The following is an 18,392-nucleotide window of genomic DNA, read 5'->3' on the forward strand; positions in this document are numbered from 1 at the left end:
CTTGGCTGTCTTTTCCACATTAACTGAAAAATAAGAACACCACTAGCAATGTTATGTTAATCATAACAACACTGTTAGGAAAGCACTTCAGAAACAATGTTTAAGGTTCTACAACTTGCTGGAAAGAGTTGAACTTTGACAGTCTCTTTTTTGATACTACAAGCTTGCCTGTGCCAAGTTATTACACTATCATCTAGAATATACAGCCTTTAATTTAGTTGGCAAATTTATATTCTCCTAGGTATACCAGAGTATTTTAAGAATCATGATAACATATTCACATATTCAGACCTAGTCATTACTGTAAACACTTAAGCTATTACAGACTCACACTTTCTCAGAGCATCAAAGCACCCCCAGACAGACATTCAACACTGATCCAGTAATACAGAGATTATAATTTACAGACAGTAAAAACAGTACTGGTATAACTTGTTTATTGTACTGTGAGCATCAGTATATATTAGAGACAAAGAAAACATGACTTCCAGGACAAAGAAAAAAAAACCCCTGGAGAATTAAAATTTGCTCAATATCAATCATGGAGAACCTATAAATTATCTGCTGGAATGCATTCAGCTCAAAAGCTTGGCTTCTACAATTACAGAACACTGAAGAATATAAGATGTTCTGGATCCCAAAAGCCACATACCTAAAGTTAAACTGTAAAAGACCTGAAAAGACGTTAGGTAAAATTATTATAAACTTGTCTTCTTCTGAGACAGATTGATCTTATCTCCAAGGCTCAGGGCCATTCCCTGCAAGGAAAAGGAAGACAACAATTATGACACAAATACTTAATTTGAAACTGACTTTATCTCATTTATATTAAAATGGAAGTTCCATATATAGAAATCTATGAAGTCAGTGGCATGGAAATTTCTAGCTGTTCACTTTGTGCATTTCATAGTGCTCACTTCCTTATCACTAGGTAAAGGTTAGCTTTACATATATTATTGAGACAATGAAACTTAATTGAGATGGGAACTGTTTACATGTATTATCAACATGAAAAGCTGAAGAACAAAACCAATTTTCATCTTTTGACCTCCCACCAATTGAAAGAGGACTGCCAGGTGAGAAATTACAACTGCCTGTCCAGTTACTGAAATTCAATTTGTTGAAAGTCCCAGTGCTGATACCAGCACACTCAGTGCACCACAGCTATGGAAAATAATTTAATCACAGAGACAGATTAATATTGCACACACACTGAAGAACCATCAAAAGAAACTGCATTAATAAATCCACATATTCAGTAGCACAATGATTTCAAAATGAAGCCATGCTGGCATATGTAACTGAATGCAGTCTTATGTAAAAATGGCACTGTAATGTATCAGAAACTTTAATTCAAACCAAAATCTTTATAGCAACATCACATAAACTAAATGTTTTCTCTGAATATGAAAACTCTCAGGTACTCCTTTATTGTACACTATTGAAAATATTTATATTGTAGCTGGTGTTTACGCTTTATTTATTCCAAATCCTGGTCTTTTAGTTAAGAGGTAGAAGTTCTAAAATCCAAAGCAGACTCATATCTACAGAAAATATTCCTACTAAAAAACCTGGGGATTCGCTTTGTTGTTTCTGAAAAACAACCAGTGAATAGCAATTACATACATAAAATTTCTTTGTTGTGTGACACTGAAATGTGCAATTTGATAGGAAAAGCATCATGTAACCCTGGGGCATATTTGCTCTTTACTTAAAAGCAAACAAATGACAACAATCCCATTTGCAGCACTATGGACAAAACTGGGAAATCTTGGCGCAAAGGCCTATTTTATGGTAACGCACCAGGAGAAGGGACTGTAAAAGACCTGTAAGTTCTGAGCAGTGCTTGGTGCACTGCCCTAGAAGTGGTGAGGATGGCAAGCCCCTACCTGGCTCTTGGCCCGGATCCGTATGTGCCCCGTGACCGGCGCCTCCGGCCCCAGGTGAATCGGCTTCTCGATGCTCACGTTGGCCAGGGCATCCTCCCCGAATATGGATCGGGCGTACAGATTGGCTGCCATGAAGCCACAGTAGCCTGAAAGTGCCTGTGGGAAGCACATGGGAGCTCTTCAAAGACCAAAAAAAACTCTAAACACAGCTCAGTTCACCCTAAGCTCGCTAGGCAGTTATCAATGTATCACATTTCAACTCTGTTCTTCACCTGCAACATTTTGGGAATCATGCACTGGGAAACGGTGGTGGTCTTTTTCTAGAATTCATATTGGGAATTATTCAGTATACAGAATTTATCAAGACAAGTCAGGAGGGCATTTTATGTTTTGTTTTAACCAACAGCAAAATGATGAAGAAGCTAAATAGCTACTATACTTAATCTGGCTACTATAATGTAATAGTTAACAGTAATCACACATGCCATATCTTAACAGTTAGCACACATGCCATATCTTAATATATATATCTATATATTTATTCTGCTTTACAACATAAAGCTAAACTGGAAAAAGAAAGGTAAATTTTCTCAGAGAAGGAAGATATATGGAGCTACTAAAAAAAAATCTTTTATGTAAATAGGTGGTCCCATCAAGTCTATACTACACCTTAGCTACTATGAATCAAAATGGACATTCTTATTTTTCCAGCTTGCAACTACAGAGAATTTTGATAAAATTTATCTGCTTTTACTCATTTCAGAGCAAAAACTTTGAGGCATATGTACTATTTCATATTGTAAGCAGGCATTTCTAAGCATAATAACAACAAATGTTGAACAAATTAAATAATAAAGCACAGGAACTAAAAAGGATATCTAAAAGCCTCCAAGAAATAGCTCACCTTCTCTGGAGTCAGGCATTTCATATTGGTTGACTTCAGTATGTGCTGTAGGTATTCATTTAAATCAATGATATTTGTATTCACTGTTACCTTCAAGAAGAAGAAAAAAAAAAGGCAATTACTTTAATTAAATTAAATTAATTTAATTAATAAATTAATTTAATTTAAAGTATTTCTGAAATCTCTTCTTCAGGGCTCTATAAAGATCACTTCCACAATTCTCCTTGAGGAACAGCACACTCTGTAAGCTGGATGCACTTCCCACTATGTGGTGGCATCACAGGAATTCTTCCCCTCCTGCCATCCACTTGTTAAGCTGGAGAATTTCATGCTATTACCACGGTTTCTAAAATCTATTGGGTGAATATGATACTCTGTTGAATGTCTAGATTCTCTACAGCAAACAGTGGACTCCTTGTAAGAATACAGTTTACACACTGCCAGAATAAGAAAAAGCAATGCATAGTCCAAAGTTTGCTATTAACCATTGATAAAGATTCCTTTCATCTTCCCCTTCTAGCAACAAAGCTCTCTGGGCTGTCTTGGCTTTATCATATTGCACATTGTGTGCCTTGTTTAAATTGTTTTTTAGCATTTCTCTTAGAAGGACTTTACAAACTGCTAAAGTTTCATATATCATCTATTACAATATATTGTGCACAAGTTCCTCTCGAGACATTTAAACGTAGTCTCAAGTTAGTACATCTATGTACCACACAAGGCTGCAGTTCATGTAAAGTGTCTCCCATTCTGGTTTAATGTTTCTACTCTATTCTTATATGATGTTATCTCCCTTAAACCCTTTTTTTGGGTTTGGGCACCCTCAGTTACTGTGAAGTGTACCCACTGCCTTGTTAGTCTTACACAGCATCCAGAACTTTATGCTACAGCTGTACTGCAAAGTAGCAAGGTAAAAGAAAGAGGTTCCTGTCCCTCTGGTAGGGGCTGGACTAAACAACCTTTAAAAGGTCCCTTGTAACCCACAAAACAATGTGATTAAGAACTGGAGAGGCTGAGCAGCATGAGTAATTCTGCAGCCTCAGCATAAACTTACACTTGCTGCTATCTCACCTTTGAGCCAAAATACACAGCAATCACCAGTCAGTTTGGACAGCTTCCATACAGGAGGTAAAGCTCAATGCACACAGCCTCTTTTGCAGGCCAAAACCCCAGTTATTGCACTGCTAAGCTTGTGAAACTGATAAGATAGCTGTAAGAGAACAAGCTACTTGAGGCAAACATCCAATGAGAATGTTGAATGAGGTTTATGTGGCAACAGATTACGTTGCTGTAATCTGCAAGCTGCTGTAGAACAAGAGACAGAATTGTATCTCATCAACAAAGTAGCATACAGAAAAAAAAACTAACTTTGTTTTCCCACTCAAATTCTGCCCACATCTGTCTGAACTCAGCATCTGTACAGGAAGCAGGCTGGATGTAATCCATGATGTCAATGTGAATATCACTGAGGACCACACAGTTTCTGTCGCTGGCTGCTCCAGAGACATCATACACTGCAAGAGAGCACACAAAACCATTTTTCAATGTTCCAAAAAGTGAATTTGCACGTAATAAGGGTGCTGAGTTACCACCTGCCAGTTAACAACAGTAAACCCTTGCTCAATCTCACGCTGACAATCATCCTAAAGGTAGCACATTCTACAATTATTTTAAGTAACAGTGATATAAATATCTTTTTAAATCATCACTAAATACTCTACATTGTAATTTAATTTCGTCTCCCAATATGAAGGGTTTTACTTATTTTTGTGCTCATTAAGCAGTTACAAATGCAATGCATTCATGTTAGTTTTGCACACTGAATTGTTTACTTACCAACATTACCAAAAATGATTCCATTTTCCGTTGAAGCGACTTTGACATTAGCTTTAATGTTTGCAAAATCATGTGGAGCAAGTGTCAGAGGAGATGGTTTTTCCACAAGTTTCAAGTCACCTGTGTAAAGAAATTGGGAGATGGGGATCAAGACACATTAGCAGTACACAATCAGCTTAGCTTTCAGAACAACAGCTTTTTATTTTCTTGTCACTCAATTTTTGCATCTACAGAGCTGCACTAAACACCACCATAAAGATATTAGTTGATCTGGAATTGGTTGTTCTTTTTTTTATAGTTTTCTAATTGCAAGATAAATTACATTGTATACAAATTTCAGTTCAAATATAGTTGTGTTCACTCAAACCCCATTTGAAAAGAAATGCATTTAAGAATTCATTAAGAAATTAATTAAACGGGCTTTGGATGGAGTTTAGTATTAATTTTTTAACAAGGAGATGGTTAATTCTACCTTGTATTTTAATCCCTGACATTGTCATAAGGCCTAACCCTATAGTAAAGTACCTCAAGGCCAAAGTACAACGTCCAGCACACAGACACTAAGCTATTTATAAACAGGTCAAAGTATCCCCAGGATTCTGAGTATAATTGCTCCAAGGAAACACCACGGGATGCATTTTTACTAATCCTTCAGCAAGCAATTGGAAAGACTCCTTAGTTCTATTAAACTGCAATTTGAGAACACAGCATGAACAGCATGAACTCCACACATGGGAGTGATGCCTCAAGTCAGCTTTTGCAGTACATCAGATGGGAAATACAGAATTCCACTTTACTGAGCTGACAAATAGAAAAATACAACCTATTAAATAATGCATCCATTTGATTTATTCCTATCATTAGTCTCATCAAATGATTTACAAAATTTTAGGAGAAAGGTTACGTCCCTCCAGTCATATTTCACATAGTAAAATGTATGTAATGTGAGCTCTCCTAGCATATTGTAAATGTATTTCAGCTCCTGACTGCTAAAGCAGAGGACAGCTAATAAGAAACTGGTTACTGTTCTTGAATTATCTGCTCCAGTGACTCCTCTAAGAAAAGTTAATGAAGCCTCAGTATTGTCCAAGCAATACTCTGCTACAGATGTTGGTACAGGGAATGGTTTCCATTGAGTAAATGCAGTATTTAAGTACCTCAGGCTGAGTGCAAAAATCACCTAAGGTAGATGGCTTTCTGCTCCATTCCAGTAGGGATTTTGACCTATTTTTATTTTCCTGTTTATGGTAACAGCACAATGAAAAATAAGTACATCAAAAAACCTGTTTAAAATTCAGGAAAAAAGGAGAAGGGGAAATGGAATGCTATGTTTTTAGTGATAAAATCTGACTACAGTTTATATCATCAGATTGCATTGTCAATGTCAGTACATACAAAACTTCCACCAAATATTCAAAAAAGTGTATTTTTTTAAGCATTCAAAATGGTGGCTAACTGGCATCACTTTGGAAGCACTTCAGGAATTCCTTACAGCAGGGTGATGCCCCATTCCCAAAACCTCAGAGCTGCTTTGTTTGCACCAGTGCAGCTCTGCTTACCCAGTGTGGCCAGCTCCAGAGTGCAGTTCTGCAGGGTGTCACTGGTCTGGTTGACCACCAGCACATCCAGCACGATGTCATACTGATTGACATGGACATAGGCTTCTGCATACACAGGGTCTGAGAAACCTGTCAGCTGAGTAACCTGTGACACAAGCCAAGGGATTCACCTTCTCAGAAACCAGTTTAAGACGCAGAATTATTCAAATAATAACAAAAAACAAGAAAAAAGTACACTTAAATTGATTATTCTTTAATATGGGCCTCCAAAACAAGTAGCTTTCCTTCACATGTCCTCCTGCATACACACTACAATTGTAAATCTTCTCCAGACCAAATGTGTTCTGAACCAACAAGTTCCTAAAATATGAACTGTAATGCCATATATTCTTAAGATGATCAGCAGGACAAAGAAATGCTGACTTAAAATGATAAGGTCATTTTAAACTTCAAAAAGAATCTATCCAGTCTTTCAAAGTCTGGAAGTTTAACTCTTTTCTAATGAATTACTCATTAAACCTCCTTGGCAGGTTCTGCTAATCTGCAGAAAAAAAAGGCATAAGGAGTGAAATAAGGATGCATTGCACTTGGCAGTAGGACACAGCAGCCAAAGAAAGGGGTTCTTAATCACTTCTGGCATCCTTGCTCCCTTCCCCGTGAACTTTACTGGGATTGCCAAACCAGCAAACCATGATTTCTTCTCCACATTCCACCAGCTCAGCACTCTCCAAGTCTCCTTCTTGCTCTTCCTCTCCCCATGTGAGAAGGTAACAACTATATGCACCAGTGCCTTTCTCTTTCTGATTCCAACCAGCATATACCTGTATCTAACCAATCAACCAGCAATCATCTGTTCCAGTCTGCAATTCCCCATGTATAATTAAAGCATAGATTTCCTACTACCTTATTAAGTTTGGAAGCAAGAGGATCAGCAGCCTCTTTCCTCTGTGTGTTTCCCATTGCTGCAAGAAGGCTAAGCTGGAACTGGTCTTCTTTTGAGCTCATTTCATTTTTAGCAGTAAGCTGCATGAAGGAAATGGGATCATCCGGTTGAATTGTCACATTCCTCTTCTCAGATTCTTTCTGCAGAAAGAGAATTCAAGAATTCACAGTGAATTCCATCCCTTAGCACAGAAAAACAGTCAAATAATGGCTGACCTACACAGAGTCAAAAGGTGACATTTCTGGGACCAGCTTGGTTGTGAACATCTGTAAAAACTCCAACTTTTATGGTTACACACTTATAATAGCTCACCTTCTGGGAAAGTTTTTCCTCTTCCAGCTTGGCTGACAGCATGTGAGAGAGGGATTGCCTGCATTCCTTGTTGAAAATGTCATTCATGAGAGGAGAACACTCTGACAACACTTTCAGGCACAACGAAATACGATCCACATCATCATCTGTAATCGGCTTCTTGGGAAGAGAAGACTTTCCCAAGTGGAGAATAGTGGCCATCAGCAGCATAGCTTCAGCATTAAAGGACTGACAAGGAGCACAAAGAGAATGGAAGGTTATTGCATTTTCCACAGCTTTAAAGGAAGGCTCACTTCTGACTTACTTAAAAAAGGTGTTTATTAATCAAATTGTAACATCTCTGAACAGATTACTTAGTTTTTAAAAACTGTCTAGATAGAATGGCTGCACAACAGCAGGTCCTGTTTGTGATCCAAACTATCATTATTATCCAATCACATAACTGGCACTTCACTTTGGACTTAATCCATTTTGCATCTGTTTAAAACAAAAGAGGCAACAAAGCAGCTCTTCCCTGGATGTGAAAACACAAGAGATGACTCACATTTTGTTTCTTCTTTTCCTGAACAAGGGACACATAACGTAAAGCAATCTTGGTTAAAGTTGTAGCAAGGGAAGCTGCAACAAAGAAATCTCCATCCAGCAAGAATCCTCGTAAGGGAGGTCTGCAAAGACAAACAAACAAAAAAAATCCTCAGAAAACTACTTTGGGATACAATCTTCAGCCTACTTCTCTTGGTACCTTAACTTTCATACTCTACAAGCAAAACAAGCTTGAAACACCTCAAAAGGTTGGGTTTTTTCCTTCTCAAAGTAATTTTCCAGATACAGAGATTTTCACAAGTCACAGAGTCATTTCCACATGGACTAGGGAGAGAGAGGTGTTACAAAGGGAAGAAACTATTTTCATCTAAAGACAGTATCTCTGTATTCAACTAAAACTGAGAGCTTTATATGTAAAAAAATAAACTAGAATTTAGGATATCATAATTGATAAAGTTCTTATTTATACAATAAGCTTTGATTACAAATCCTAAGTAATCGGGCAACTTCCTACTGAATAATATCTAGTTGGGATAATACCCTAAAACAGGAAATTCCCTCAACCCCTGAACTCTGTATGACAGATAACACTGCTCAAATTAAAAAAAAAAAAACAAAAGGATAAAAATTAACCAAGTCATTCCTGACCAAGTATGAAATCACAAATACCTGTCTTCTTCCTTTTTGGCAGGTCGGGAACTGCTAAGAGCACTTTGTGTTGCATAAGTGCCCATCTCTGTCACTAGTTTTTGGGCTGGACCCACAGACACCTCTTCTTCAGGTTTGAGCTCACCAGCTTCTTTCTTGATCTCAGATTCTACAATTGGGATCTAGAAATGAGCAGGAAACAACTATTACAATTAAAATAACAGATATGTTTTGGTTCTGCAGAGGGTTTTTTAAAATAAAAATTATCTGCATTACTGAAGATTTTACAAGCAAAAGGTCAGCTACAGCACATCAGTTTGGGGAGAATTTGAGGAAATAAGCAGATACTGAAATACATAAAGAAGCTTCCTACACATGCAATAAAGCTCTCGTTGATGAATTAGATTTTGTCAGAGAAGTGTTTTTCTCAGAACAACCCCGACTTAAAGCACTTTTTCTTTGCTACTGGGTATAACTAAATCATATGTTAAAGCTGCCATAATTTTCTGAAATAAGGAATTTCCCAACTTTTTTCTTAACAGATATCACTTATTCTCAGCTCAAGTATGCTACTTGAAAAAAATGAATAATGAATGCAAAACCCTGATTGGTTTTTACTTAAGATTTCCAGTGCACAAGCCCTTACACATCACAGGTCCTCAAAACACTTCTGCATCTTACTTGATCTTTCTAAAATACCTTTTTCTTACAAAACCCACTGCATAATGGCATGAAAAACTACGAAGAGCCAGTAAACACAAAAACCCCAAAATACACACACCTCTCCAAGTGATCTGCGAACCTCTGTCATTACACTTTGTATATCCTCCTTTGTGCTGCAATATTCTCCAAGGATCCATAACGCTCCTCGATAAATCCTAAGACAAGAAGAGTAATTTAAATCATGCTTTCATGATATACTCAAACTAGCACCAAGAAAAGTAATTTATGGTCAGGTAGTAAAGGCCAGTCTTGACAAATTCAAAAGGACACAATTGACAAAAGCAGGTTAAATCAAAAGAAATTATCCTTTCAGCCTCAGTAAACTTAAGAACAAGTACACCAAATTAGATATATTCTCTGCTACGTATTTATTTCCATCTGTGTTAATCCTGACACACACAAAATTCAATTTCATTGTGATTATAATGAAATAATCTACTGCATGTGAATAAAATGGAGAATTTAGAGCTGACTTAACTGAGACAAACTAATTTTTCCATTAGACAGGAGAAAATGAAAAACCAGAACAAGAATGAAGATTAGAAAAAGAATGGTCTTTCAGATGGTTTTTTCCCCCCTCACTTAATGAAATTACAATGGAGATGGGATTCAGAGTTTTCTGTGTATTAGGAGAATGACAGAGTGCTCTTCTGATACAAAGAAATTCTCATATGACTTAACCTTTACAGATCCATGAGCAAGCAAAGATTTTAGAGCCCTGAAAGGTACTAAAACAGCTTTGTAGTTTTGAAAGCTCAGTCTATGCTAGATAAGGTTTTCTAATAAATGCACAGTATTTCCAGTTACCTACAAGTGCAAATTTCTCAGAAATTCTATTTTAACAAATACATTACCTTATGTTTGGCCTCCATCAACAACGCTATTTCCTACCAAGTGGAATTACAATTATCAACTGTGTTATAGAAATTTAAAATGCATTTATTTTCTTTATTCAAGACAACAAACACTAAATTTATCTCCTGTACAAGTAGGCAAGAAGAAAGCTATACCTAGAAATTCTCTACACCAAAATATCTCAACTTCAGTCACCCTCTGTGTGGGTCACATGGATACTGGTACACATTTAATGACAATATACATTCAATACAAGTGAGCCACAGGTGCTCCAAGTCTGTTTGATGTCATATTCTGGACTCACTTGACAGATTTGATAGCGTGAAAGACTTCAAGCATCTTCTCAACGATAAGAGGCCTGAGGTTATCAAATCTCTGGATCGCTTCCCGCACAAACTCCAGGACATCGGCGGCTGCCGCTTCGTTGTTATCACTAAGGAACTCCATCAGCTGCACAGGAGGGTGAGCATCAGCACAAACAGCACACAGAGAAGTTTGTACAATAATACTTCCCTTCTATGTTCAGAAAAATAAAACTCCTTATGTAGCTCCAATGAGAAAAACCTGAAGTCAAACAACCTTAAGTAAATTCCAAACAAGGACCAATTATCATATTCCAAAACTGCTTTCATAGTGATACAAATTATTACACCTTCAAAGGTCCTCTTCAGCTCATTCAAAAATATATAAAAATAGCCTCAGAAGATAAATACTTACAGCATCAATTATGTTTCTTTAGGAATTAAAAATAGCATTGCTTCTGCGAGGCCACTATTAGGAACACCTCAGCTTCAGCAATTCTGCAGGTGTTGGGTATGGATATAACACATTTAATGACAATATAGTGAAATATTTGCATACCACTGGAATAACATTTGCAGCCATGTCTGGGAAACGAACACTGCAGGAATGCAGTGTCCGAACCAGGAGCTGTCTGTACTTGTCTGTATCTTCATGCTCTGTCACATTATTAGTTTTAATCACTTCCTTCTTCAGAACAATCACAAGCTGCAGAAAAGATCAAATCAAATTTTTTAAAAAGTGACATTTTTCAAAAGAAAGAAAATAGTGTGATGAATCAAAAGTACATGTAATTTACCTCCTCCACATTTCTTGAGGACACAAGATCCAGCGCCAGCTGAAGGGTTTTTTTGCGCACTTCTAGATCTGGGGTGCTCAGCACTCTGAGGATGTCCATAACTAGATCCTGAAACAATAACAAATAAAGTATTGTGCCATTTTAAATTATTTCCTCTTCATACAATTCTAATTTTCAGTCCTCAATGGTTTTCAAAGCCTTTCTGCATACATAATATATGATCTACTGAGACAAACAAGCTATGGGCATTAGAACTTCTCAGTTCATTTAATACATTCTGCATTTACACAGAAGTCTCCTATGCAGCTACACCTTTAAACCTTACAACCAGAACAGAATTTTTCATTGTTAATTCTTATGCAGACAATAAAAGTAGCCAAATCATAAACATAACTAGTCTATCCAATATGTTCTTACCAAAATATACCATCAGGAAATTGAAACTTCAGAAGTTCTTCTCTCCATACATTGCAAAAACCTGGAAGCTTTGTTATTGAAGATTTTTCTTTCTTAAGGCTTACAGGAAAAGAGACAGCTCACATACCTGCAACACTCGTTCGTGGGAGGGATGCTCCTTTAACTCAATCAGTCGATCCAAGACAATCAGTTTCACATTATTATCACTTTCTTTAATAATCAAATCTATGTAGCACTGGGCAGCAGCCTAAAATTAGAAGGATCAAACTCATTTTTTTAGTCATGAAGAGGAGAAACTGGAAAATTTCTGAAATTGACGAAAAGCCTCCTTCTTTAATTTTACTATTACAGCAGCTACTCAGAGTTGGCACAGAAATTAACTTGATAAACAGACTTGAAAATTTTTTGTCCACCATGTTACAAAAATCCCACATGAAGGCTCACAATGGCATCAGTTACAGTACACAGAGTTGACTTCAAATTCAAAGAGTAAGACAACTTATCTGACATGCTTTGGGTCAGCTGTGAAAGATGCAACAGGGCATGAAATCCAGCTTAAAGGAGTTGGCAGTGTTAGCCTATCCAGATTAGGTTTTAGTGACAGCTTCTGTGTACAGTGTGTCTACTCAACAAAAATGAGTATGCCAAACCAAGAATGCTGAAATTCATACTCCCCCAACCTTTGGAAACTATTATTTACAATGCTCTAAATCTATGCATAACCTATCTTTTAAATTTCCATACAAATTCAAAATTTCTAAGTGATCTTAGATAATCAGCTGTATAAATATAAAACTAAGAACCCCAGGTGAATCAGTAATCAACACAAATCTTCACTGCTTTATGCTTCTCCCCTGATCTGAAATGAGTCATATTCATGAGTAAAAATTTCCTCCAATCTCTGAAATCTTTAGCTGTAGTCTGCTTTGCTAACCAGGCCAAGTAGATTGGTCCAACAGTCTGCTCAGTCTTTTTTTGTGACCAGTTCTACGAGATACTTTAGTGAGAAGTGTCACATGAGAAGAGTTGCACAGCCACTTTACTAAAGCCTTCACTCCTAAGTATCAACATGTAGCACACAGCGTTCATTTCAGTGCACTAGAAGCTACTGAGGAGCTGAAATCATCACTTCCATACCTTGATTGCTGTGGGTGCACTGGAGAGTGTAACCAGAGTACCTGCAGCCTCATACTTCACTGCAGGACTCGAGGACTGCAGGAGGTTGTAGATGCAGCGAATGAACCGAGCTCTCTCCGATGGATTCGCGTGGCAGACCTTGATAAAAGAATGATCCACAGTTGACACAAAGAAAAGAGCAATCCTACACCTCACCGGCTCCACTACCTTACAGACAGGAGAAAATTAACCAAAAGGTGGCAACATTTTCTGGTGACAGGAAGTGTCATTCACAGTGGTAAAAATCTAATTACAAAAGCTCTTCAAAAGCTGTTCTCAACAACTCTGAGCAATGCTACAGGGTTTTAAAATCTCCCATCAAAAGGAAGGGCAGAGCCTCTAACAGCCTCTGTAAGACAAATCTTATTCACCTTATTGCTTATTAAGCAATGACATATTCCTGACATGGACAAGAAGCCAGCTAAATCTCTTTTCCAGCAAGCCCTTTTTAAAAACAGTCTAATATAATTCTGTAAATTAACATGTGCATTTATTTTAAATGTGCTACAACATTTCCCTTTTACCTTGTAAATTAGTTCAACAATAACCAACTGCAGTATGTCTCCAAAGGTCTGCACTTGATCAATACAGGTACTCAAATAATCCAAAGCTCGATCCTACACAAACAGAAGATAAATTATTTTACATTATTCAGAATTTGCTCACTCAGTTGAATTTTAAATCAAAACACATTCTAAAAAATCAAAATACAAAACAGGCTTTATGCAATGCTTCAACAATTTAGGAAAACACTGTAGACCTAAAGAGCAAAATAATCCATCCTGTCTATAAAGGGCAAAAATAGAGACTAATTAATGGTAATTAGGCACAAAAGGCAATTGCCTGTAAAACAAGTAATCCAGAACACTAAAAAGAAACTGCCATTTCTTTCTTATGCAACTACAAAAGCTTTAGAACAGCAGATAAGGGAGTGCTTCTCAGTGTGGTCATGCTCACATTTTTCAGTACCATCACCAAGCAGAGTAGTTCTCCTTAAAAATAAAGAGACCACTAAAGACCTACATTATCACTACTAAATATCTCACAAAAGCAATAACACTATCATACATGGGTTTTTTTATGAATACAAGTAGTTTATACTACCAACAAACTACTGGCTAGTTACTCAGCATATTTACAACTATTAAACCAAATGATTTTGAGGGAGGTATCCTCACCTGATCTGCATGAATTAGCATCATAAATGCATTTCTTTTGCAGCTTGCATCTTTCTCGTTCACCAAGAAATCATGGATCAGTTCAGGAGCATCAGGTATAAGATGTTCAAAGTTCCTTTACAAAAAAAAACACAATTAAAAGAGCTACTGGCAAGGAGTAGAACCCGAGGATGCCCATTAGAGAGAGGAGAAAAGGCAAACAAGCATGAAGATTCCAAGCACAGACTAGGCAGTGGTAAGCACTGGAGCTCTCAGGAGCTGGAGGCAGGCTGCAGGAGCGTGCCTTGCTGCTGTACCTGTAGATGGTGTAGATGGCCAGCACGGCGTTGCGGCGCACGTAGCTGTGCCGGTGCTCCAGGCACGCGCGGATGGCCGGCATCAAGGGCTCCAGCAGCTCTGCTTCCTTCAGCTTGCACAGGAAGCGCAGAGTGGAGCCTCGGATGAACTCGTTCGGGTGCTGGAGATCCTAAAAGTGACAGGAAACGTATTCGAAATGCCAGACTCTCCGGATAAATGCACTTGCCATCTTCTCCTACACTCAGCTTTCCCATGGGACAAGTTCCCAACATCCCCAATGACACCTCACTGTTTGCTCAATAAATGCTTTCCTAAAGCACTGCTGCCCCACAGTATTTAAAAACATGAACTTATGTGCAATAAAACTTACAAAGCCTGTAGGTTTTTTTTCTGGATTGTATTTGTTTGAAGGCATTTCCCAAACATACCACAATAGTGTCCTTTTATGACCCATGACTTGTCCCAAGAGGCCTGGAAGATGATAACTATTTTACCCCTCACCTTTAATGTTCACTGACAAGGAAACAGCACTAAATTTTTGTTAAGTTGTAACAGTAAAAGAACACAAAACTCCTTGGTAGTAGGTCTGCTGCCTATCTGCAATTATCCAGCTCTGAAGCACTGAGACACAACTTCTATCCTACTGAATAGGAAGGAAATGCTGAGCATAAACAATATTTGTATTTATTCAGGAACACAAAATGATACCCCTTCTATAAAGATCCACCAGAGGAACATGGTTATGTTCCCCTTATTTAAGTTATGAAATAAACAAGAGGCTACCTTTCTGTATGCATCACACACAAGGATCATTTCCTGCAGGAGTCTGCCATCTGGAGTGGTCTTTGGCACGATCTCCCAAAAGACCAGCAGCAGCTTTTTGATAGTGTGGTCTTGGAGAGGCAGCACAAAACGTATGATGGTCATCAGGAGCCCAGGCAGCTTCTCACCATTCAGAATCATAATGATTACTTTCTTCAAGGCCTCTGTCTTCAACTTGACATCTCCTTTTTCTAGAGGAGGAAATGAAGTGAGGAAGGCTGACATGTCACAGCTACTTTAACAGGAATATTGATCTTCAGTGTCAGAAGACACAAACCCCTCTGAAGGACTGAAATACATCATATCAATAAAATCCATGCCTTTACTTCTACTGAAGGATAAAGAGGATGCAAAAGGAATTTTAAAATAGGCATGGAATTCAGACTTAGTCTGAGATCAATATATTGGAATTGAAAGAGTTCAAATTCCAAGGCTGTTTTAGTGCTTAAATTTATACCAGGATACCACAGTGTGCTCTGGTGCCACACGTATACCAGATACTAACACTGCTCCACAGTGCAATGAACAAGTGACAACACAATTTGTTGCTTATTCCAAAAAAAACCTGCTCAAATCTGCCTTAGCCCAAGCAGGTGTTACTTATTCAGATTTTGCACAGACTGTGGAGTACACCAAAGCACACAAAATAATATCACAAAGTTTCTCAAAACACAGCAGAGGAACACACATCTTTCAGAACTCAACAGAAAATAAACATCAAACTGACTTGTTTTAGCTTATAAAATGTAAACAATACTCTAGGAAAGGCACAATGAGAGACTACTTCAGGAAATATGGAGTGTCCTTCAAGCACTGTCAGTACTTGCCTAGGTCATTTTTTAAGCTGATTTCAGAAGGTGGCTCTGAGTCCATGGGAACGTTGATCAACGTGTAACACACGTTCTCTGCAGCAGTCATGGCTCTTGGTTACAGGAGTCCTCTCAAGGGAAGAATTATTTTTACACAAATGTCAGACAACCTAAAAACCAAGCAAACAAAGCCATCTCAAAGTTAAAAGATTTTATTAACAAACACAAAAACATTATTATTACTCAATTAATGGCTTGAAGGGATTGCTGGGTTTCTGGAGAAGTTGTATGCAAAAGCTTTTTTGCTTGGCTGTTACCCTAACATATTCCTGTCAGCACTACAAAGATGAAGAGCATGACATTTTTCAGAGACAACAGAAGACATCAGCTTGCTTGGCTGATGTTGTGATACTACACTAGTAAGGATAGTAAAGAAAATTGTTACTGTTTATTGCATGAGCAACTGTGTACTTTCTACCGAAATTGTGTCAAAATAAATCTGCTTTTATTGATATTAATTGCCTGGAATTCTTAGACTCCCTTTTCTCATCATATGGGCACCCAGAGAACCTCACCATGAACAGGGGGCAGGGAAGTTGTGCTGAGCTGGGTTCCTGCCTTTTTCCACACAAGAAAACAACTCACATCAATCAGCACCACAACAACCACTCCAAAACACAACTGCAATACAAATTTTTAAGGAAACACTCCTCTTTCCATTATGAATTCTGTATTTTAAGGCCTAGATCACTCAACCTTGTTGTTTACAGATACCTACATAAGCCACTTGTTCATGGAATGACTGGATGTGGCACTCAGTGCCATGCTCTAGTTGAAAAAGGCAGTGATCAGTCAAAGGTTGGATTCGATGATCTCAGAGCTCTTTCCCAACTGTTTTCTTGCCTCAGCAGCAGCTTTTTAACTTACTTTTCCTGTGCTGTTACCCAGAATTCCTGCCTCAAAGCCCTGCAGCCAGCACCTTCACCTACAAGAACAACTCACGCAGACCATAGAGCAGATCCTTGTGAAATCAGGCCAGGTATCTTTACTCATACACAGACCTCAGCTGCAGAAATTTCCAAAATCACGGTCAAACATGTCTCTGAAGTGTGATAAATGAGTGCACTTTGGGCTCTGAAAAGCAGCAATGAAATACACCTCTCGTGAAACACAGAGCTGGGAGATTTGGCAGGGAGTACCACCACCCAGTTTTCCTCACTGCAAGGCACAAAGGCTTGAAATCAGTTTGATTGTCGAGAGCCCACACGGACACAGATGTAGGTGCTGTTTTAACTCTCCAACAATGGCATCTCTGTCACCTGCGGTGAGTCACAGACTGCTTGGGTCGGAAGGAACCTTAAAGATGAATTAGTTCCAACCCCCCTGCCATGGGCAGGGACACCTTCCACCATCCCAGGTTGCTCAGAGCCTCATCCAACCTGGCCTTGAACGCTGCCAGGGGTGGGGCATCCAACCTGTGCCAGTGCCTCGGCACCCACAAACATCGAAAGTTACAGAGTTTATAGAGTCCAGGAAGACAAAACAAAAGCCACGCCTGCTCGCCACCTACATCCCTGGGGAGCCCTTAGGAACGGGGGCACCTAATGAACAAAAACCTTGAGAACGCACCGTTTTACCGCTGCACAACTATAATACAAACTGCTCAAAATGTTGACTAAAAAATCCCGACAGATTTCGAGCCAGCTGAGGGGTATTCCTCCCTTAATATCCCAGTTCCTACAAACCCGGGCGTTTGAAGCAATGAGGCAGAACTTCCCTCACTGCCCGTGTCCGCCTGCATCGCCCTGAGCACACCCCGAGACCCGCAGCCCTGTCCGCGGCACAAACCCGCCCGCGCCCGCCCCGCGCCCCGGGGCCCTGCAGCGGGCACCGGGAAGATGCCGCCGGGGCCCTGAGGTCTCGGGCCTCGCGGCGCCCGCCGCTTGCCCCCGGCCCCGTGAGGCCGCCGCGGGCCGGCCGTGCGGCTCCGTACCGGGGGCGCTGGGGTCGGGCCGGTCCCGGCGCGGAGCTGAGCCCGCGGCGCTGCCGCTCCGGCGATGGCTGACGTGGAGCCGCGCCCGCCCCGGCCACATCGCGCGTACGGCGGCCGCCGAGGGACACGCCTCGGAACAGCGCGAAAGGGGCGGCGCCGCTGCGCGGGGAACCGCGGCGCCAGGAGGGGCTGCGCCTGTGACGTCACAGCGCGGGGCGGGGTTTTCCCGCGAGAGGGATCGGGGACCCGCGGGATGCGGGAAAGAAACCAAGATTAAAAACTCCGCACGGATAGATAGATTAGATAGATAGATAGATATTAGAAAATAATATTAAAAGACAATAAAAGGGGTGTAGGAAATGGTAAAGATAAAAATAAGAAAATAAATA

General features: G+C 39.4%; 1 protein-coding gene across 1 annotated transcript; it reads right to left on the reverse strand.

Annotated features, from left to right (window-relative positions):
* Window positions 1-420: 420 nt before the first annotated feature.
* On the reverse strand, window positions 421-18,161 carry COPB1 (COPI coat complex subunit beta 1). The gene is made up of 22 exons (XM_056492460.1): window positions 18,004-18,161; window positions 16,029-16,180; window positions 15,163-15,392; window positions 14,379-14,548; window positions 14,083-14,197; window positions 13,429-13,521; window positions 12,866-13,003; window positions 11,856-11,975; window positions 11,312-11,419; window positions 11,074-11,220; window positions 10,517-10,662; window positions 9,416-9,512; window positions 8,656-8,816; window positions 7,988-8,108; window positions 7,444-7,671; window positions 7,092-7,271; window positions 6,189-6,333; window positions 4,630-4,749; window positions 4,162-4,307; window positions 2,794-2,883; window positions 1,890-2,045; window positions 421-758 (listed from the first exon to the last, which is right to left on the reverse strand). Exons 2-22 carry the CDS (start codon window positions 16,117-16,119, stop codon window positions 699-701), a joined length of 2,862 nt encoding a protein of 953 aa, XP_056348435.1. The 5' UTR covers window positions 16,120-16,180; window positions 18,004-18,161; the 3' UTR covers window positions 421-698.
* Window positions 18,162-18,392: the final 231 nt, after the last annotated feature.

The sequence above is a fragment of the Oenanthe melanoleuca genome, chromosome 5 (assembly GCF_029582105.1).
Source record: "Oenanthe melanoleuca isolate GR-GAL-2019-014 chromosome 5, OMel1.0, whole genome shotgun sequence".
NCBI classification, from domain to species: domain Eukaryota; kingdom Metazoa; phylum Chordata; class Aves; order Passeriformes; family Muscicapidae; genus Oenanthe; species Oenanthe melanoleuca.